This window comes from Dendropsophus ebraccatus, chromosome 11, assembly GCF_027789765.1.
Source record: "Dendropsophus ebraccatus isolate aDenEbr1 chromosome 11, aDenEbr1.pat, whole genome shotgun sequence".
NCBI classification, from domain to species: Eukaryota; Metazoa; Chordata; class Amphibia; order Anura; family Hylidae; genus Dendropsophus; species Dendropsophus ebraccatus.
Genome location: NC_091464.1, coordinates 83,448,449 through 83,471,942, shown reverse-complemented (window position 1 = coordinate 83,471,942; position 23,494 = coordinate 83,448,449). Strand labels below are relative to the sequence as shown.

Sequence of the window (23,494 nt, the reverse complement as noted above, 5' to 3'; positions counted from 1 at the left end):
TACAGGTTTTGTGTTCATTTTCTTTTTTAACCCCTTGTGGAAATGGAAAAAATCAAGGCTAGACCAACATTTAGTGTAATTTTTGTAAAATTTTTACTCTAAATCATAAATCTTGTCATGATTTTTTCATTTTCACAAGGGGCTAAAAGATAAAAAAAAAAACACTAAATGTGTAGCGCAATTTCGCCTGAGTACGGAAATACCCCACATGTGGACATAAAGCGCCATGCGGGTGCAGGGTAAGCCTCCAAAGGGAAGGAGCGCCATTTGGTTTTTGAAGGCTGGATTTGGATGGAATGGATTTTGAGGGGCCATGTTGCATTCAAAAGGCCTCTGTGTTGCCAAGACAGTTGAACCCCCCCCCCCCCCACAAGTGACCTCATTATGGAAACTACACCCCTCAGGGAATGTAACAAGGGGTGTAGTGAGCATATGGACCCCACTGGTGACGGGCACAAATGTGGAACAATGTGGCGTGAAAATGAAATATTACATTTTTTACACTATAATGTTGGTTTAGCCTTGAATTTATCATTTTCTCAAGGGGTTAAAAGAGGGGGAAAAAAACAAAATGTGTAGAGCAATTTCCCCTGAGTCCGTAAATATCCCACATGTAGACATAAAGCGCCATATGGGCGCAGGGTAAGCCTCCGAAGGGAAGGAGCGCCATTTGGATTTTAGAGGTTGGATTTGGCTAGAATAGATGATGAACGCCATGTCGCATTTACAGAGCCCTCGTGCTGCCAAAACACTGGAAACCCCCCACAAGTGACCCCATTCTGGAAACTGCACCCCTCAAGGAATCTAACAAGGGGTGCAGTGAGGATATGGACCCCTTGATGACGGGCACATTTGTGCCATGAAAGTGAAAAAATGAAAATATTCCCTTTCACGTCACATTGTTCCACATTTGTGCCCGTCACCAGTGGGGTCCATATGCTCACTGCACCCCTTGTTAGATTCCTTGAGGGGTGTAGTTTCCAGAATGGAATCACTTGTGGGGGGTTTCCAGTGTCTTGGCAGCACGAGGGCTCCGTAAATGCGACATGGCCCTTGAAATCCTTTCCAGTGAAATTCAGCTTCCAAAAGCCAATTGGCGCTTCTTCCCTTTTGGAGGCTCGTCCTGCGCCCCCTTGGCGCTTTATCGCCACATGTGCGGTATTTCCGTACTCGGGAGAAACTGTGCTACACATTTTGTGTCTTTTTTTTCCTTATATCCCTTTAAGAAAATGAAAAATTGAAGGCTAGAACGTTTTAGTGTAAAAAATAAATTTTTCTTTTTTCACGCCATATTGTTCGGAAAATCTGTGAAGCACCTGTGGGGTCCAGATGCTCACCGCACCCCTTGTTACATTCCTTGAGGGGTGTAGTTTTCTAAATGGTGTCCCTTTAGGGGTGTTTTTTAGGTTTTGGCACCCCAGAGCCTCTGCCAACCTGAAGTGGTACGGTCAAAAAGGCGTTGAAATTCACTAGGCACTCCTTTATATCTGAGGCTTGTGGTTGCGTCAAATAGCGCAATAGGGCCACATATGGGGTATTTATATAAACTGCAGAAACGGAGCAATCAATATTGGGGTGCATTTCTCTGGTAATAGGTTTATAATTATGAAAAATATTTGATTACAATAAAATCTCTGCACAGAAAATTAAAATTTTCAAATTTCTTACACACTTAGCTTTTATTTCTGTGACTCCCCTAAAGGGTTAAAATGCTTTTTCAGAGTGTGGGGGGTGCAGTTTTTGAAATGGGGTGCTTTGTGGGGCTTTCTAACATACAGGCCCCTCAAATACACTTTAAACCTGAACAGGTCCCTAAAAATATCTGATTTTGAAATTTTACAGAAAATGTGGAAATTTGCTGCTAATGTTTTAAGCTTTCTATTGTCTAAAAAAAAAAGAAAGATCGTTTAATAAATGCCGGCAACATAAAGTAGACATGTTGCTAATGCTATTTAATATATAATTTATGCGGTATAACCACTTTCTGTATAAGCAAAAAAGTTTCAAAGTTTTTTAACATTTTTTTCACGTTATTTGGGTTTTTTTTCATAAAGATTCGTTATGAGTATCGACTCCAATTTTCCAGAAATGTAAAGTACAATGTGTCACGAGAAAACAATCTCAGAATCAGCCGGATAGGTAAAAGCATCCTGAAGTTATTAATGAATATAGTGACACTGGTCATATTCATAAAATTTGTCTCTGTCATTAAGGCCATTTCAGGCTCTGTCCTTAAGGGGTTAAAGTATGTGATTATAGCATTGGTGTCTATCTAGTAGTTATATGGAGTGAATATAAGGACTTTTCACATTCATGGAGCCTATATATTTAAATGTATGAAGAGAGCCTATAGGTGCAGGCATTTTGTGTTGTACATCATTAGTCAGGAGGCATGTCATTAAAACGAATGTACCATCAGTACATTCGCTTTAAGATTTTCACATGGATAGACAGCGTGGGGAATCCGGTGGTACAGTCCTTTTTTTTTTTTTTTCTTTTTCCCCCTTACTATTCCCAGGCAATGGCCAGAGGTGAAGCACTGGAGACAGACTAGCTCGCCCCAGTGGAAGGAAACCGCGCCCCTATTTGACGCAGCTTCATTAGAATTAATGGAGCCGCATCATAGAGGGGCGGGGGTTCCCTCCCACTGTGCCAAGGAATACAACGGTAATTGCCTGCTCAACCAATCAGTGTTCCACCTGAGCAGGCTCCACCCCCAACCAGGAAGTCCTGCGCTGTGATAACTGGCTTGGTCACAATGTCAGTGGTGGGGGAGCGGGTAGAGTATACAGGATATTTTTTTGTGTGTTTGTTTTCCTGAGCAGAGTTATTTATAAAAAATACTCCCCTTTTTGTAGTTATTTTTAGCAGACTTTCTTTGTACCGGACATTTTTAGAGATCACTGCAAGCAAGCCTTCAAAAATAGCCTGCGTCCTTCCTCTGGCTTGTAGGACACAGCTCTGATCCTAAGAAAATTGATGGCGTAGTTCACATTTTTGGCAGGAACATACAGATCAGTGTTTTCCCAGCTATTTATAATAAGAGTAATTGTTAGGAAAACAGTGACTGCAAGCTCTATATCTGTTTCCTCATTTAAAGGTGTTGTTCACCATTTTTTTCCTTTCAATTCAACTGGTGCCAAAGAAAACAAATCTTCAGTCTTTCAGTACTTATCAGCTGCTGTGGTCCTGCAGGAAGTGGTGTATCCTCTCCAGTGTGACACAGTGCTCTCTGCTCCCACCTCTGTCCATGTCAGGAACTGTCCAGAGCAGCAGCAAATCTCCATAGAAAATCTCTCCTGCTGCCCAGACTTGAAAGAATACACCACTTCCCACAGGACATACAGCAGCTGATAAGTACTGGAAAACTTGAGTTTTTTTTTTTTTTATAGAAGTAAATTACAAATCTACATAACTTTCTGACACCAGTTGATTTGAAAGGAAAAAACATTTGGTAAACAACCCCTTTAAGAATCTCAAATTTATTATATAGAAAACGCGCAAAGAATGGAATGTACGGCAAGTAGCCATTCTCCATAGTGTGCATGTGCCATGTGCTTACCTTGTTGTAAGATTTTATGCCCAAGCCAAAGAGCACATAATCAGACATCTGATTTCTTTCATAAAGGTGCAGGGTTTCCAGCACCACTTGCTGTGTATATGAGTGCCAGCACCCTCCGATTAGACAAAGATGTTGTGTTTTATTCTGTCAAATGTCTACTACCCTGTTTCCCCAAAAATAAGATATCACCTGAAAATAAGACCTAGTAGAGGTTTTGCTGGGTTGCTAAATATACCACTTCTCCTGAAAGTAAGACCTAGCAAAGTGTTTGTTTGGAAGCATGCCCACCGAACAGAACACCAGGGCATACAGCTGGGATTCTTTTTAGCCCACCGCCGTTGTCCCCTACCTTCACCATCCGGTGCAGAGCAGCTGCATGCAGGACATGAAGACCGTTACCTGCCACCAACCTGCAGCCGTCACTTGTAAATTTACAGGCAAGGTATCAAGAGGCCTGTCACCTGCCCCCATCCCCATTGTCCCCTACCGCCACATGTAGAGCTACACACAGTCTGCCGCTATTCTGCTGTCTGACACCATACCATATGTTCTGTCACTGCTGTGCTGTACAAGTTTGCTGTGGTGAGCTCCCCCTGGTAGCTGGCAGCCTCACTGTACGCTGTCTCTGCTGTGCTCTACGGGTGTGCTGTGGTGAGCTCCCCCTGGTGGCTGGAAGCCGCCATACCGTACGCTCTGTCCCTGCTCTGCTATATCAGTGTTCTGTGGTGAGCTCCCCCTGGTGGCTGGGAGCTGCCATACTGTACTGTGTCCCTGCTGTGCTGTACGAGTGAGCTGTGGTGAGCTCCCCCTGGTGGCCGGAAGCTGCCATACCGTACGCTGTCCCTGCTGTGCATGTGAATTCTTCATGGAAAAATAAGACATCCCCTGAAAATAAGACCTAGTGCATCTTTGGGAGCAAAAATGAATATAAGACACGATACAAGTGTACACATAAAGGCAGAAACTCGACATGAACCGTCCATGGCAGCTGATACCCATTACTTGATACATAGATTCCGTTTAACGTCTTCCGCCCGTAGGCAGACTTGCCAATGAATTGAATTACAATTGGGCATTTCCTTTTTACTTTCTCTGTTAACATATCTAGTGTTCTGCCTCATATCTCAGAAAGCTGAGCGTTTGCTGATAGCAGTGATTAATGGAGCTGTCTTGCTGCCCTTCCATCATGCCATAACCAGCTATATGCCATTGTTACCACAATATTTATGAGCTGTAATCGCAGTCCCCCAGTATCCTGTTTATAGACCGTCTAATGCTCTTATTTCCTCCTTCTGGGTCTCCACTCTGCCCCCTAGGGGCCATCACACATCTATGCCACAATCTATGCCGAACAGATCATAACATCATGCCAAGACCATTGAGTTACTGATATAGACATAATCTGATAGAACATGTGTATGGGATTAGGAGTCACAGGGTAGACAAGGACATGGCCTGGGGAGAAGGATGAAGGGGAGCCCTTTATATGAGCTATATATGTGTCTTCCATCTACCAGTAAGTTCCCCCCACCTCTTCGGGAATATTTCCCTATTTTTTGTGGTCAAGACTCATGTGATGAGTTTTCAGCTCACCATATATTTTGCATAGTGGCCATTGTCTTTGAGAAGACCACCCACAGCAAGGCGAGGAGGAGGGGTAGTTTATATCATGGTTTATGCCTGCAAACGGGAGTAAGCTCTGAAGCAGGTGTAGATTTCTTTGCAAGACCTGCAACAGGCACAGGTCTCATTGGCTTTACTAAGAGGTGTGCGCCTGGATGGAAATCAGGCCAGGTAAATGGGAACGGGAATTTATTTAAAGGGGTTGTCCAGCAAAAATCTTTTTCTTTCAAATCTGGTTTCAGAAAGTTTTACTTGAGATTTTTAAATAGACGTAAATTACAAATCTATATACTTATCAGCTGCTTTATGTCCTGCAGGAAGTGGTGTATACTTTCCAGTCTGACACAGTGCACTTTGCTGCCACCTCTGTCCATGTCAGGAACTGTCCAGAGCAGGAGAGGTTTTCTATGAGGATTTGCTGCTGCTCTGGACAGTTCCTGACATGGACAGAGGTGGCAGCAGAGAGCACTGTGTCAGACTGGAAAGAATCCACCACTTCCTGCAGGACATACAGCAGCAGATATATACTGGAAGACTAGAGATTTTTAAATATATACTGGAAGACTAGAGATTTTTAAATAGAAGTCAATTACAAATCTATATAACTATCTGAAACCAGTTGATTTGAAAGAAGAAGAAAAAATCGCCGGAGTACCCCTTTAAGACTTGTATGAGTATGCCCGTCTGTTACTTATGTACGTGTGTGTGTGTGTGTGTGTATGTAGACCCAGGATTTTTAATATTTTGAGTGATCAGTCCTCTACAGTCAGCAGCATTACCCGATCTGCTGATAACATTACATTACCGCTGTCTCCATGTCTGAATTGGGCATCGCTTTCTGTAGGTTTTGGGGATTGATGTTTCTACTGCTTCTGTATGCAAAGCTGCTCATCTGTGTCATTACCAGTATGGCCTCCTTTATAGTGAGAGGAAAAATTTGCGTGTTCTCGTCTGCTTTCAAAGTTGCTAAACTGACTGCTCTTTCTTCTTCAGGTGTACCGAGTGGTTAGCATATGTGTAGGGAGCCCGCCAGAAACCTTTACCTGGGAGTTTAGGGACAAGGAGAAGACTTACCACAAGATTGGACCCATGACGCCCCAGGAATTTTATAAGGAACATGTAAAACCACTTTTTAATGTGGAAGACAAGGTAATTCTCTGTGTAAAATAAGCTGCCATCCTGTATTATCATACAACTGAGCTTCTGTGTCTGAGATGGGAAAAGATTGGGTGTAGGACTGTTCATGCTTCTCTTCTAGTTCTGAGGGACTTGTTGAGACATTGAGTGAGGTCCAGAAAGGTACAGGGATATCCTGTTGCAATCTGCAATGGGGCCTTAGATGGTTTATAGAAGTATTCCCATCTTCGTCATATAAGATGCAGCATAAATGTCTATTTGTAGACATGGAAACTGATTTTTACTTAAATATGTCCGCTCTAGATCCTGCTCAGAGTTTAAGTGTCAAAAAGGCTGTGCTGAGCTGCAGCATGCCTGCCTCCTCCCTCCTCTACCCCTCCAGGACTCAACTGACAGATGTACATTGCCTGGCTTTCAGCACTGAGCTGTCTTTTTGTCAGTCGTAAGTCGGGGATGGTAGGGGAGGGAGGAGGCGTGTATTCTGTGGCTCAGCCCAACCTCTTTGACATTTGAGCCCTGAGTATGGTCCAGAGCTGACAGATTCTTTTTAATAATTTCGGTCAATTTTCGATGTGTTATTCACCTTATTAAGCAAACAGCAAGCTTAAATATAGTCATATAGTTGTATAGCCGAAGTTGATTGTGCTACAGTGTTTTAGTGCATTTTGCTGTTATTTCAGAATATTTGCCTTTAAAAATACAAGAGCAAAGAATACCGCGTCCTGACTAGGAAGCATTCAGCACCTGCTTTGTTTTTATCAGTCCTTCCTGGCTCTGAGATTATGAAAACAGCCCCCCCACCCATCCACTTCCCATTGCGCTGTTTGTTTGCCGGCATATCTATCAGAGCCGTCACTCAGGAGCGCCGACTGGGACAATGTTTTGTCACGAAATATGAGAGACACATTTTATTATATCCAACTTGTTTGGAACGTAATATATTGAATAAAGTTTGCAACCAGCAAGTGTTTTTTTTTTTTTTTTTTTTTTTTTTTTTCTTAAAGTGATTTAGAACAAAGCAAAGCAACTTCCCATGTCATATATGCATATGGTGTGTGTGATATATATATATATATATATACACACACATACTGATATTAAGAAGTTTTTGTTCCCTTGCAGATGTCCCTGCAATGAGTAGGGGGATGTAGGGCTGGGCGATATGGCAAAAAAATAAAATCTCGACTATTATTGTGATTTTTAACATTTATGGACGATTCTTGATTTTAAATCTTGTTTTTTTTATTTTGCTAAATCACTACCTGTACATATCCCTACTCTTTCCTGCATTATCCCCCCCCCCCTGACACTAGCTGTATATATTGTGTTAGTAGAGTGACTGTGTAAACAGCACCAGGTCCAGCACAGTGTATATTGAGGAGACAATACAGTGTTAATATACTGTGACAATCTCCTCCATACATGGAGGACTACACATATGAGTACAGAGAGTGTGCACTGTGTATGTATATATATATATATATATATATATATATATATATATAAAATATTGTGCATATGCACTGTGCCACTGTGGTCTCCCTCTAGAAGGTGTGTGTGCTCTGTGTATATATACACACACATACACAGTGCACACTCTCTCTCTATACTCATATGTATAGTCCTCTGTCACAGTATATTGACCAGACCAGTGTGCCGCACTGTATGAAGGTAGCGGCGGGGATGCTGGTATAGCGGGCAGCGCCAGAGGCTGTGACAGTGGGTGTAGCGGGCAGGGCCAGAGCCTGTGCAGCGGTAGCCTGGAGAGGCGCACCCTTAGACTCCCGGGTGGCTGGCCAGTGTGTCCCCTGCACGGCTGTTTGAAGATTGCGGCCTGGCGGCGATCTCATTAGTGCGGGCGGCCCAGCAGGTGGTGCTCTGACCTGCGGAGAAGCAACTTGCCGCTTCAGGCCCCGCTCAGGCCCAAAGCCGCAGGTGTGTATATATATATATATATACATACACACACACACACACACACACGTCATTGTGCCAAGATGGTGGCCGGGGGCGACAGTAATGCAGTGAGTATAATGCACCACACTTCTGAGGGTGGGAAACGGACTGCAAAAACGCAGTGTGAACCCAGCCTTACTGTACAGTTACACTTTAAAGGGCTTATACCAATATTAAACACTATATCCTATGCACCGTGTAGGGTATAACTAGCTAATCAGAGGGTACCAACTCTGCCGGACCGTCACCAATGACAAGAATTTTCCCTGGCGTAAATGGAGCAGCATGCACGCATACTCAGCCACTGCTCCGTTCTCATTACACAGTGAATGGAGCCATGACTGGGCATGCAATAATCGACTTGGGGCCCCCTGTTTAAATTCTGCTGTGGAGCCCCCAAGAACAGAGCCCTCCCGCAGATGAGAACAAGGCCTAACCCTTTTATGCTTCACAGAATAACTTGTATGAAATAATAGGAAGTGTTTTTAGCAGTTTAGGTGTTTTTACAGCTTAGTTTACCTTTGTTTCTCTCTTTCTCTGTAGATCTGCCTTGTGAATGATCCACGACCACAAAACCCTTTTGAAAAGCTGTATACTGTGCAGTTTCTTGGAAACATGGTGGAAGGCAGGAAAACACTGTATAATAATCAGCCTATTGAAGTGCTTAAAAAGCTGGCGGCTGCCTCTATAAAGGACGGCGAGGTGGGTACAGTAGCTTGTGCTTAAAGGGTTATTCCACTCACACACATTTTTTCGTATGTTGCTGCCCATGGGGAGACTTGCAATTCTCTCCATACTTGTTATCATCTATTCCATGTCCTTCCCTCAGTTCTCAGCTGCTGCTTTCTGCTGAAGACACAAAAATCTGTGTGTGAGCTGTTCTTTGTCTCCCTCTCCTCCCCCCTCCCTTCTGAGACAGATAATGTAAACAAGTTTCTGGCCTGCTGTATCTGCAACATTGTAGCTTCTTTGTAATGCTGGGAGGGTTGTTCTGAAGTCAAGTTGCTGCTGAACTCTCTTTGAATAATCCTCCCAGCATCACAAAGAAGCTACAATATTGCAGATAAAACCTGCCAGGGACTTGTTTACATCAGCTGTCGCAGAAGGGAGGGGGGAGACAGAGAGAGGCTCACACATAGATTTTTGTCTTCAGCAGAACTGGGGGAAGGAGACTGAATAGATAAGTATGGAAGGAATTGTTAGGCTCACCATGGGCAGCAACATATCAAAAGTTATGTCTGAGTGGAATACCCTTTCAATAATCCTGAATAAATACATATGTCACTGAGGATTGAAGAGGAGGCTGCGTTCCAGCATTCAATACAAGTCTCTATAATCTGTTGATCCCTGAGGGTCCCAGAGGTTGAAACCTTACAAAACATTTATACTTTATTTAGTTTTTTTCTAGCAAACCCTTATCAGTCATAGGTGAGCGCACTGTATGTTTTCTATTGTGTTTTTATTAATTTTTTACGGCTGTGTATGTATTTGTGTGTTGTCTTCTCTCACTACTATCATTCTCTGTTATTTTATAATAGGCAGTGTGGTTTGGATGTGATGTTGGAAAACATTTTCAAGGGAAATTAGGAATCAATGATTTGAACATGTAAGTTGGATGGAAAAAAAAATGTTAAAATAAGTAAAAATGTGTGGGCTTGATAAATATTAAAGGGGTTATCCAGACATGGCCACTTTCCCCTACTGTTGTCTCCAGTTTGGATGGGGGTTTGAAACGGATTAAATGGAGCTTAATTGCAAACTGCACCTGAACTGGAGACAACAGTAGGGGGAAAAGTGGCCATGTTTTTGTAGCGCTGGATAACCCCTTTAAGGAAGCAGAGGGGGCAGATTAGCCGCTTATTGCTGTCAGACACCAGAATGTAAGAAAACAAGTATTGTTTTTAATTTACAAAGTAATATAACTTTATTAAAATGAAAGTACCCCTGATACATTGCTTTTGTGACCAGCACCGGCACGGGGATGTCGGTACTGTGGCCTTTTTTTTTTTTTTGAACCACGGTCCTGTTCCCACATATGGTGCCAGTCTATTACTGAGCACTGGCTGGGGGTGAGGCACTGGAGGCGACAGGCCTGCCCCTCAGTAAGAGGAAACCCCCTCCCCTCTATGACGCGGCTCCATTAGAATCAATAGAGGCGCGTCAAAGAGGGGATGGCCGTTCATCACACTGGAGGGCCTGCCTCCAGTGCTTTATCCCCGGCCGGTGCTCAGTAATAGACCGGCGCTGTATAATCCTGAATACAGTGAACATCAAGGTGGCCACTTTATTATATGCACTGTCCCACTTATGACACTTATCCTCTATCCATACTGTAGGGGGCGTATTATTGCAGCTGTCTGACCACTAGGACTCCCCACAATCCTGTGTACAGGGGTCCCAATTCTCTTGGACTGGAATGTCTCACTGGTGCACCACCACTCTGTTTGTCTGTGGGCCTTCTGGAGATAGCAGAGTACTATACCCCATAGACTGTAAATGGAGAGGCAGGAAGCCTGTGTGATCAGTGCTCAATCACAGCAACAGACTAAAGACCCCCATTGTTAAGATCAGAGGGTTACAGAGATCATACACTTATCCCCTATCCGGTGCCTGACCGGGGACCCAGGCTGTGGCGTGTGGCCGCTGGCAAAGCACATCTCGCACGTCACGACCCGGGTTTCCACTCAGACCAGGAATTGGTGGGGGACCGAAACCGCGGTATGCGGCCACCAGTGCTGGGGTGGGGGAGGTAAGAGCAGATTATTTATTTTAACCTCCCCAAAAATTGCTTTAAAAAATGGGTCTGGCCGGACTTCTCCTTTAAAGTAAATGTGAAAAAAATTTAAAAATTCTTATCTAAAAGGAGTTTTGCAGGCAAAATGTGCTCATGCTCTGTCCACAGGATAGGTCGTCAGTTCGTGATTGGCGGGATGCTGCCTGCACTACATAGTGAACAGAGCCAGAAGCAGACAAGAGAAGCAGCAGCCTTACTTCTATCATTGTTCAGCATATAAGCTGTCTTAGTTCCTTCATGTGGCGGAGAGCAGGCTGTATTTGCTCTCTATTAAACTGGAAATAGTTATAGAAAACTGTTGTGTTTTCATTGCAGTTAATATCCATGTATCTTTTCTTTTAGCTTTGACCATGAGCTGGTGTTTGGTGTTTCTGTCAAGAACCTGAACAAGGCAGAGAGACTCATTTTTGGAGACTCTATGATGACCCATGCAATGGCTATTACCGCTGTCACTGAGAAGGTAGAGAGACATATAACATATGAACTCTTTTAACCGGTTAAAAATCACTTTGTGCTAGATTTTCTTTTGCCCCTTTATAACCTATGAGATATTACACTACAATACCTCATACAGAGCATGACTACTACTGATAACATGAGCCTCAACATCTAGCCAAGGCAAAGTTCTGCTCACAGACGTTAGAGGTATGCAATTAAAGACGTTGTCCAAGCAAAACTAACTTGTCCCCTATCCACAGGTTAGGGGACAGGTAAGAGATTGTGGGGGTTGGCATGTGACGCAGGTACGGCATGTGACCCACAGCTCAATTCATTCCTATGGAGCTGTCAGAAAGAGCCATGTACAGCACTCTTCCAGCTTACTCTGCTCTCTCCAGTGGCTCCAAAGTAATGAATAGGGCCACAGGTCATGTGCCATACCTGCATCTTTATTCATAGCAAAGGAGCCTGGGGGGAGGGGGATATCAAGATCAGAAGGGGGTACAGATGTCGGACCCCCGACAATCTCTTACTTGTCTCCTGTCCTGTGGATTGGGTACAAGTTAGTTTTTCCTGGACAACCTCTTTAATCCTTGGCTAACCTGAAGCCTAAAATGTAATCAAGCCAGCATATGAGTCGGTGGAAGGCCCCATTCACACTACGGAATCAGTGCCCCCCGCATGGCGCCGCATTCTGTAGTGTGAACTAAAGGCAAAATGGATTCTTCTGTACACGTTCCAACCATAGACAAATTCTGTCTTGTAATTTCTAGAACACTGGTGTCAAACTCAGGCCCTCCAGTTGTTGCAAAACTACAATTCCCATCATTCCTGGACAGCCAAAGCTAAAGCTTTGGCTGTCCAGACATGCTGGGACTTGTAGTTTTGCAACAGCTGGAGGGCCTGAGTTTGACACCAGTGTTCTAGAACAATGCAGGTATAAGCAGGAAAGCATACATAATATGAGCGGTATATCCAAAATGCCAATGGGGTAGTCTGCTTCAATTTCCTCGGAAATCACTTGCACAGGATTTTAAGTCACTTAAATTGACGACAAAAGGAGCCTACAGCCATGCTGAGCCACCAGTGCTGGCAGTTGTGTAAACTAATACAATGCTGGTAAAATTCTTGTCCAGTGGCTTGGAAGGTTTGGTCATAAATCTGTCAGTTGAGCCAAATCCTGTATGAGGCTATGTTCACACACCGTATATTTTCGTAAAACCATGGCCGTTGTACAACTGCTGTGATTTATACGGAAATATACGTGCCATTGCTGCCTAGGAATCCCAGCCGGAGCGTGTACACATAGTATGCGCTCTGGCCGGGATCCCTAGTGGCGCCACAACTGTCATGTCAGTTCAATGAATAGCGGCCGCAGAAAACCATGTCAGCGCACACTATGAAGCAAGCGGCTACGACCGCACGCTCCATAGTGTGCAGTGGACAGTTCTGATGCGAACGCGCACGGATGCGACTGCATCAGAACTCTATGGCTGCAAAGATCATCCGGCCGGTAAGCATCCGCAGAGTTCCGATGCAGGCGCATCCATGCGCCCGGCCGGATCCCAGAACGGCCGGTCTCTTACTGTGTATGCACATGGCCTTGTATGTAATTTTAATTTCAAGATCTCTGGTCACATGTGTAAAACCTAGAACCACTCGATACTGATAGAATCTGACTAAGGATCAGTTTCTTAGCTCTCCTCGATACTTAAAAACAACAATGAATTGTCAATTTTTAAAAGCAAAAAACAAACAATCAAAAACTTTTGGTTATAAAACTTATATTAAACGTTTGTTATAGAGACCTAATTGGAATCCTGAATGTAGAGCTTGAATTCATAGTAAGAAATGATTTTTTTTTTTTAATTGTTTAGAGGGAGCACGTTTAAAATAAAATAAATTTTTGACTAAAAACTTGTGTTTGTGTTTTGGCATTATTGTGTTTTTAATTATTTTTTTGGGGGGTGGGGTATAATTTCAGCTAATACTTGTTTTGTTTCAATGGACAGCTTTAGCAAAAAAAAAAATATTTTAAATAAACTGGTGCCAGAAATTTCTAATTTACTTCTATTATAAAATCTCCAGTCTTCCAGTACTTATCAGCTGCTGCATGTCCTACAGGAAGTGGTGTAATGCTCTCTGCTGCCACCTCTGTCCATGTTAGGAACTGTCCAGAGCAGCAGCAAATCCCCAGATAAAACCTCTCCTGCTCTCCAGACTGGAGGACATACAGCATACTGAATATTTTTCTTTCTTCTTTTTTTTTTAATTTTCATTTATTTATTGCTAGATTACCTCTTAAATATTCTGAAGATGAGAAAGTTAAGCGTCTCTTCTGTTGTAGTATACACCCCCCCCCCCCCCCCCCCACCCAGATCCTATATTGCTCTGTACAATACTTTATTACAGCAGAGAAGAAAATTAGTCCTCCTCTGGTCCCTGAAGATACTGACCTCATCTACTGAGAAACAGCCCTGGGAGGAGATTAATTTAAAACAAATTTTGTGCCCTGACCTCCCGGCTTGTTGTTCTTCCCCCCCGAATGGTCACAGAATGCACTGCGTCTATGCAGCTTATCTGGATTATCTCATAAAATAACATAAGGAAGAAAACCTTGCTTGGGAATCTGCTCAATCCTTTACCGTCCCAAGCACAAAGTTAAATCCGCAGTAGCATTTAAGCAACATAAAAACCTTGTTCCCGCTGCTGGGAGATTAACTTGTGACTCTGCCTTGTACTTCCCCTAATAGCATCAAAGCCCTGGGATAAGCCCACTCCTGTGTGAGGGGGTAATGCCTTCTCCCAGGTTCTCTCTTGTCTAGTTACAGTCCCTTTCGGAAGCTTCTTACAAGTCTTGGCAGGTATACACTTATTAATAATATTTGATCAGATGTCTGGATTGGCCATGAACCAAAGAAAACGGCACGGTATAGTTTGTATCTATGTATAGGGAATTTCCTTATAAAGCCAATGACTATACATTTACTCGAAAGAAGAGTAGATCATCCTAAATGCAGCCTGTATTTGGTGGGTAGGTGTGTATGTTTTACCTTTCTCAGACTATGTTGATCACCCGCCATGCGGTGCATTTTCCGTTACCATATGGTGTTAAGATGAAAGTACTTTGTAAGCAATTCCCTATACAGTGGTGTAAAGTGCACTCAATGTGAGGTAAACGGATAAGAATACGTTTCAGCTGAGGATATATGAGATATCCCAAGGGGTGCCAACATGTTGGGCAACTTACTGAATGCCAGCATGAAAACACAAATCCATATTTACTTAGACAAAGCCATTTTTCGTTTTCTCCTTTTAGGGTGTGTTCACACGTACAGGATCCGCAGCAGATATGATATCAGTGTAGCTAAATAACTGAACTCAACATCAAATCTGCTGAGGATCCTGTACATATGAAGAACAATAATAATAATAATTATTTGTATAGCCAAAAGATTCTGCATCTATATATATATATATATATATATATATATATATATATATATATATATAAATTTTATTTTTTTTTACAGTACAGAGGTTACATAATGCACAGTAAAACTTTAGAAAAAATACAAAGTGTATATGAGACCAGCTCGTTGGACCTTACAGACTACAACTGAGGTCGACGCCAGACACAAGTGCTTTATTTGTCCATGGTTCAGCCATTGTACATAGTGGGAAAGAACAGGATGAGCTAGTCACACGCCGATTATGTACATGGAACCATCAGAAATATAGAGTGAGGGGACAACAGAAGGGGAAATGTTATAAGCGAGCCTGAAAACTTAAATCTTCAGGGCACGCTTCAAAATGTGAGTCTGAGGTCTTTGAGTAGGGCGTTTCAGAGAACTGGTGCAGCACGTGAGAAGTCTTGGAGGCAGGAATGAGAGGTTCTGACTGTGGAAGGTGTTAGGGTTAGATCATTAGAGCACGGGTAGGATAATAGGTGGAGATGAGGGAGGAGATAAATAATTGCAAACGAGAGCTTTTGAAAATGTCCTGAAATTGTTTGCCTTAATGTTCTTATACTCTAGTAGCTAGGAACAAAGGATTAACAATGATTTTATGATCCGCTCAAAAGATGCGATCAACCACACACGAACGAATACACACAGAAAGATTATTGCTTAAATTCGAACAATAGAGCAATTTTTCACTCAATAATGTTTCCTCATAATAGGGCCCTAACCCTACTGTGTTGATCCAGAGGAAGTAAAAAAAAACAAAAACCTTTGTGGAGCAATCCTTCCCAATATGGCAATAAGAATAAATCACTGGATCAATGTCACACCTCCAGTTATGCTTCTCAAGGAAGACTCCCAGAATTTATTCAATGAATCCACCATCATAACATTCAGTTCCATAGTGTCACTGCTCTTACAGTAAAGAATCCTGGTCTCTGACTATGGTAAAACCTCCTTTTTTTTTTCTCTAGAGGATGACCTTTTTGTCTTGATTACAGGCCTAATTATAAAAGGTCACTACAATAATCTCTGCAGTGTCTATAAATGCACAAACTATAAACGTGAGTTCCAGGTTACATCTTTCATGCAGACAGAGAATTATTCACAGCTGGAATTATTGGACAACCTCTGCCCATCTTTGTCTCCACCTCTCTGTCATGCTCTTTTTATACCCAGTCATGTGACGTCGTTGCAGCTTACTTCTCCAGTTAAAATATGTGAGATTTGGAGATTTTGGCAATGTGTGTCTTTGTTTTTTGAAAAATTTGTAGTTTTATTTCCTAGTATTTACCATCTAACGTTGTGTTCTCTTTTGTGTTTCCAGGATGGTCAGGAAGGAGAATATGACAAATGGCGGGTTGAAAACTCCTGGGGAGATGATCGTGGAAATAAAGGTGAGCCTGATGTGACTTCTTAATGATGGGTTAGGCATGTTATTTAACGTTAGAATAGCAGTAGCACGGTAGAAAGGGCCATGGCAGGTGCTTTATTTTTAGCTTCATTTTATTAAAGAACATTCAGGAAAATGTTTTCATTTGTCCCCCTGCTGGTGCATATGCTCACCAGTGATGATCGGTCCCCCTGCTGGCGCATATGCTCACCACTCTTCTGTCTCCATGTCAATGGAAGGACAGGTGGCCACGCTCTCCAATGCATTCTCTATGGGAGAGCGTCACTTTCAGCCTTCAATCGACATGGAGAAGAGGGGTCAGAAGAGCAGTGACATGACCGCGTGCAGGATTTGAATGGCGCTGCTGCACCGGAACGAAGCCGTGCCACGGGACACTGATCATTGCTGGGGAGTATATGTGCCACTGTGCAGAGGGGGGCAAGATAAAAAAAAAATTACAATGATTCTTTAAATGCAAATTTTTAAAAAAATTTATAAATGTATTTACCTCCCTCAAATGTCAGCTAGACCATGCATCAAAAAGGCGCCAGAATTTTTTTTAAAAATAATTTTATTTATATAGCGAAAACAGATTCCATGGCACTTTACAATTTTGGAGGTACAATGTAATGCAGAAAATATTTTATTTTATCAACTTTGCACAGTAAGATTAAGCGAGAGTGCAACCTTGAAAAAAAAGGTACCAATAATTTTCTTATTGCTAAATGCAAGATCAAGGGAACACAGGAGAAGATAAAAAGCAACATATAAAATGTGACTTTATTGAAAGAGTAGTAGATGCTTGGCTGAAACTTCCAGCAGATGTGGTTGGTAAATCTACAATAACTGAATGTAAACCTGCCGGAAAAGGTTTATAATGTTTGGTCCTGCCGGCTAGCAATAAAAAAAGAAAATAATATATTCTTGCAGTTCATTTGGCCTTCAGGTTGCCCTAGTCAATGTTTGTTTTCATTCAGTCCCTTATGTAAAAGTATATATGTATGTAACATGATGGCTTTGACATTTCGGCTACTCGTACATTTTTACAAAGTGAGGCTACAGTGTCCAGATAGGGATGTAATGAATAACAGACTGTGGGTACGAAGCCTGTGAAACTGCCTGTAGATTTTTACGTAAGAGTCGGCTGGATAAGTCCTCATCATCGCTAAATCCTCAAATCCTCCCAATCGCAAATGGATTTATTAATTAGTAGAATTTCCAGGGCCGAGGCACAGACTGTCTGGAATGGACCTCAGCAAAGCGCCACAGAGATTAGGGGAAGAGATTCCATAGCTTCTTACTGGAGACTCCTATGTACAGCTGCATGTCTCTTTGTAGCATTGCCACCACATGCCCTATGTTGGACAGTAAATTACAAATAAACTCTACAATAGGAGAAACTTCTTTATAATGCTTAGACTGGGTTCACAATATGTTTGTTTTTTTTCCCATCCAATTTTTTTTTTTTTTTTTTTTTTTAAATTGGTGCAGTTGTGTGCCTCTGTTTTGATCCACTTTACCATTGACTTCCATTATTTAAAAAAAGGATTTTTTTATTTTTTTTTTAGCATACACAATAATGTAGAAGGGCTTTGACGAGCCGCTCACTGTCTGGTGTGTGAAGCTGTCAAGCCTCCACCCCGTAACCCCATCATGGAATAAAGGTCTGTTTTTAAAATCGTCAGGGGTGAGTGCCGCACCTGTTACCTGTGTGTACAAAGATGTGGTCAACCCAAGTTGTTGTGTACATTAAAAAAATAAAAAACATGCGTATAGACCCTTAATTTTTTTTTTTTTATCTTACAATGGAATTCAATAGAAAATGGATCAAAATGCATATTTTTTCCATCCATTTAAAAAAAAAAAACCAGATGAAACATAGTGTGAACCCAGCTTAACACTTTTTTTTTTTTTTACTTTTTTTTTAATCCTTTCCATCCATCACACCATGTATTTTTTGATTAACAACAGCAGTTGTTGAATCACAGCAGCAGATTGCATTAACCCCTATGGCGTCCTGGCAGCGGTGTTTAAACATTGTATACACTCAGGCTGGGATTCCGTGCGGCAGAACAAAAAACTGGCATGTCTGTTTTGTGCTGCCGCTAGTGATGAGCGAATAGTGAAATATTCGATATTCATACGAATATCATCATACAGATATTCGAATATTCGATCACATTAAAGTCCTATGGGAATAAGTATTTGATTATTGAAAAACATCTACTCGACCACTTGGAGGAAAAAAACAGAAGCTGGGGGATTTGAACGCTTATCGAATATTTATTGAATATTCAACAAACTTTTCAATAATATTCGATTGAATACCTTACTATTCAATCGAGTATCTATTTGATCGAACAGTATTCGCTCATCACTAGCTGCCGCTATTCGGTAAACAGCGGCCGCTCACAATAGACTGTGCACACAATGTAAAGTGCGGCTCCTGGACCTTCTTGACATTGTGTGCTATGGCCATTTGGTGAGCGAGAACACCTTAATGTGCCCGCATTCCAATTAAGTTCAAGTGATGATCACCTGGCCGATACTGCAGTATCGTCTGTGTTGAGCATCTAAGGCAGAATGGTCTCTTATGCCACGTGTGAACATGGCTATAGAATGGATTGTCAAACTGACGATCCCCTTTTATAGCCTGCTGCTCCTCTTGCTAGCTACTTCTTTGGTTTGGAGGTGTCTAGTATACAGTATTGTATTATGTGATCATTTTTACTCCCAAAAGGAACCTTCCCTTCCCAGCTCCTTTTATTGTACATTTTGACATGGTCTTTGCCTTGTGTTGGTCCAAGCAGAAATAACAACCTGCGATTGTGGGTCAAATCCATCAACCTTTTCATATATGGCTACAACGAGGCCTGATCTACCACTGGTTCTTTGTCCTCCATCTCTCTGCTTATTCTATCCCTTAATCAGGTCTGTAACACATTGCTAACAGAATAACAATGGGGGAAGGAACTAACTTCCTCTTCAATCTGACTAAGAACTGAGGAAAAACAGTGATTTCTGGAAATCTCCACCTGGAAATAGGGGGCTATCAACCTTCGGAAGTTTTGAGCAGTTGGGTGACGGTGTTTTGCAGGCAGCGGCAATACACAAATAATGATAAGAGCATTAGAGGAAATCCCACCCATAACATAGACCTCTATGTACACAGCAATGCTAATGGGGCTACCCTAAGGCCCATCCTACAATACAAAGCACACATTACATTACACTCAGCTTCTTGCACCGTCTCCATTAAAGGAAATTCAGAGTGAACCAGTCAGTCTCCATGTTTTGTCACGTAAAAAAATACATCAAAGGCAACATTACAGTAACATAGTCTCCAAAGTGTATTCAGCTATTAGCTGATCTTCACTGTCTCTTAAAGTGCTACAAAAACATGGCCACTTTCTTTAAGGTACAGCACCGCTCTTGTCTCCAGTTTGGGGGCAGGTTTTGTAACTCTGTTCTATTAAAGGGAATGGAGCTTAATTGCAAAACACACCTGAACTGGAGACCAGAGCGGTGCTGTCTCTGGAAGAAAGTGGCCATGTTTTTCTAACGCTGGATAACCACGTTAACTTCATCCCTGTGACCTCTCCCATGACTGTTCTCTGTCATCTTAGGCTGGGTTCACACTGCGTTTAAAGTGAATGAACCAGCAGGTACATCGCTTTAAGATCTATACATCAATAGACTGGTGCCGACACGGATGCTGTTGCCGTGGTCCTTTTTTTTTTTTTTTTTTTTTTAACACCGCGGGGCCAGGTTCTTGCACACAGTGCCGATCTATTCCTAGTCATGGCCCAACCTTAAGTAATAGAGATGGACCCAGCGGCTCTCATTGTGATGAAATAGGCACATAGGCCCCGCCCCTCACCGACCATTGGAGCAGGCTGGCCTAAAGGTATAGGCCCCACCTCCTCTAGGTCGTCCCATACCAATTGGCATCGAGGGGGCGGGGCATATGTGCCGATGTCACAGAGGGCAGGTCCCACAGTGGGGCTGGTGCCGTGAAGCCCTGCCTACTTAGCACAATCTGCAGTTGATAAAAGATTACTTTTTACTGGAACAAGCGCCATGACGTATGATTTAAAATAAGGTATAAAAACTGCTAAATTTATCCGTTACACCTGTGTAGAGAAGTCAGAATGAAAAAAGGGGTGAGTGTCACTTTAATGGCCTCAGTCGGTAACTAGACAGAATGCACATCGCATTACCGAGTGCTTCACATGGCAGCCGTAACAGATCTGATATTATGTTAAATTAAAAAAACTCAACCCTTTGTAGATAGGGGAAAATAAGAGTTATGGCAGAAGCGGATGGCAGGCATACTTTTGCAACAGCCATAGGACCACTTTAATCCATTCCCAAGATGATGTTTTTCTTCCAAACCTTTTACTTCCAGCAGAATTGTACAGGAATTCGGGTGGGATTTTAAAAGGAAATGTATTGTACAAAAGCAACTTGGCACAATTGTCGGCATTCTGCCTATCACAGCAACTTATCCCCTCTGATTGTTGCAGAAGTTTTGTCCTCCGTAGCTGAAGAAACATGACATTTGGTTGCTATGCCCCTGTCTGGCCTATAAGCCTAGGAGTGTTTAGATCTCTAGAAACCTTAGAGATCTTATCCCTGGGTTAGAACATTTCCTGGGCTATGCATATATGGTCTAGTGCAGGGATGGGGAACCTTTGTCCCCTCCAGCTGTTGCAAAACTACAATTCCCATCATGCCTTCACTTTGGCTGTCCAGGCATGATGGGAATTGTAGTTTTGCAACAGCTGGAGCTGAAGGTTCCCCATCCCTAGTCTAGTGGGTATATACGTCTAGCATAATATTTGAGTATTATGACATTACACATCACATTGTATCACATTGTATAATTGCCATACATGTCTAGGTGGTTTAGGCTAATCCAAATCTTTGTGCTTCTGTGCTCCCGCCTAGGCTACCTCATCATGACCGATGAATGGTTCTCAGAATACGTCTATGAAGTTGTGGTGGACAAGAAACACGTTCCAGAAGAAGTTCTGGAGGTACTGAAGCAGGACCCAGTGGTACTACCAGCCTGGGACCCTATGGGTGCTTTGGCATAGAGAAGAACAGATTCCTTTTTTTTTTTTTTTTCCTTTTCTTCCAACGTCCTCCCCTCACCATCAAGACGAACACGTCCTCTGTTTAGCAGTGGAACAATACATTCAACCAAACATTGGATGTTTAACCGAGAACAGGAAGAGAAATGGCAGCAAAGGCCGCGGGTCTGCTGCACCTCGAACCCCACCGCTCAGGAAGGACGTCTCTGTGTTCTAGCTCTTTCATTGATTTTAATATATAATTTTCTCTTTTTTTATTATTATTATTTTTTTTCTTTTTATGACAAGCTCTGCAGACATCAGAAGTGCTGGAAATAATAACTTTTCTCTTCTTTTTTATAAAGTATGAAGTGGCAGTCTAGAGCTGTAGAGGGCAACTAGAAATCCATGACAGACAATTATAGTTATCTGGTTGAACCAGTCACAAATGCGGCCATACAAGTGGACCATGGGAAGCAACCAGCCGAGGCTATTTTATACATAGGAGATTTATCAAACATGCTGTAAAGTGAAACTGGCTCAGTTGCCCCTAGCAACCAATCAGATTCCACCTTTCTATCCTCAGACTCTTTGGAAAATGAAAGGTGGAATCTGATTGGTTGCTTGGGGCAACTGAGCCAGTTTCACTTTACACCATGTTTGATAAATCTCCCCCAATATGCTTGTGCCCGTTGGATGCATTAGGTGTTGTGGTATAACTTACTGGGCCCTGCTCATCCACAGTCATTTGGTGATATGTTGTTCATCCCGGTGTAATCATGTTTTAAGCAGAAATTTTTTCTTTTGGAAACCCTATAGAAGACAACAGGGTGCCACATCCAGCACCCAACTCTTCCTTTTTGTATCGGATAAACGCAGCTTCACAACATCAGTGTGAGGCCATAGCAGGTTCATTAAATCTAGTCTGGAAAAAATAAACCAATAGTTTTAAGGGCTTGTCTGGTTTTCAGGACCCTCATCTGTTGGCGGCTTACATAGAGGGCCCAGAACATTTATACATTACCCAAACAACCGGTTGAGTTCAATGAGAACCAGGGAATGCTTGGTTTCTCCTGCGATGGCCCTGTAGAGTAAGGCTATGTTGTTGATAACGGCCGTGATTACTACAGTACTTACATAGTGCTGAACCTGAGGGAATCCCGGCCGGAATGTATACACATAGTATACACTCCGGCCGGGATCCCTAGCGGCGCCGCAAGAAACTGACATGTCAGTTTTCTGCAGCCGCTATTCATTGTTTAGCGGCCGCAAAAATCCCTGCCTAAGGGGACATTCACATGTCGGCAAACTTGCTGACGTTACAGACAGAAAAGGAATGTAATGAATTCGTTCCCCGCCCGGCATGATGTATCAATATAATGTTGGCGGCAGGAAAACTCTGAATCGTTGCGGCTCTGTCGCAAAACTTTAAAGAGTTTTCCCGCTGCCGGAATGACATTGACACACCATGACGGGCGGGGAACGAATCCAATACATTCCTTCCCCATCCGTAACGTCTGCAAATTTAAGGACCTGTCAATGCCCCGAATAGATCACTTATAGACAGGCCCCTCCATAGATTACAGCTGAATGTTAAGGACCCCATCGGTAAGATAACCCATGATCAGGTGAGTGAACCTTGAGTATCCTCAGGTATGTCCGAACCTGGACACTCTGCATTTGATTACCAATGGCTGAAGAAGTTGGATGCAGCCCTAAGGCTGCCTGGAAAACATGTATACAGCCATGGACCATAGGCTATATCCATGCTTTCCATGCATGCAACAACTTAAGCCACCGGTAATCAAATGCAGAGCGTTCAGGTTTGGGCATACCCGAGCGTGCTTGACGTTCGCTCAACTCTATTTAGAACCCCTTTCATGTTCTTGCAAGGACACTTGAGGCAACCAATGGCAACTTGACCTGGGATTACTTAGTTCTGTTTTATTGAAAGAATGTGCTTTTTATACTATATGGCAGATCAGGATGTTGTAATTGATACTTTCATCAGGGTCCGGTGCAAAAAATTTAACTTGTGCAGGACACCAAGTT

The 23,494-nt window shown here is 42.6% G+C and overlaps 1 protein-coding gene across 1 annotated transcript in view; it reads left to right on the top strand.

Annotated features, from left to right (window-relative positions):
• The window catches only part of BLMH (bleomycin hydrolase), a 54,084-nt gene extending 32,096 nt beyond the window's left edge, over positions 1–21,988 (top strand). The window contains exons 7-12 of the mRNA XM_069945641.1: positions 6,179–6,334; positions 8,822–8,980; positions 9,817–9,884; positions 11,415–11,532; positions 16,302–16,371; positions 21,318–21,988. Coding sequence (XP_069801742.1) covers positions 6,179–6,334; positions 8,822–8,980; positions 9,817–9,884; positions 11,415–11,532; positions 16,302–16,371; positions 21,318–21,466 — 720 coding nt within the window. The 3' untranslated portion in view covers positions 21,467–21,988. The remainder of the gene's footprint in view (positions 1–6,178; positions 6,335–8,821; positions 8,981–9,816; positions 9,885–11,414; positions 11,533–16,301; positions 16,372–21,317) is intronic.
• Positions 21,989–23,494: the final 1,506 nt, after the last annotated feature.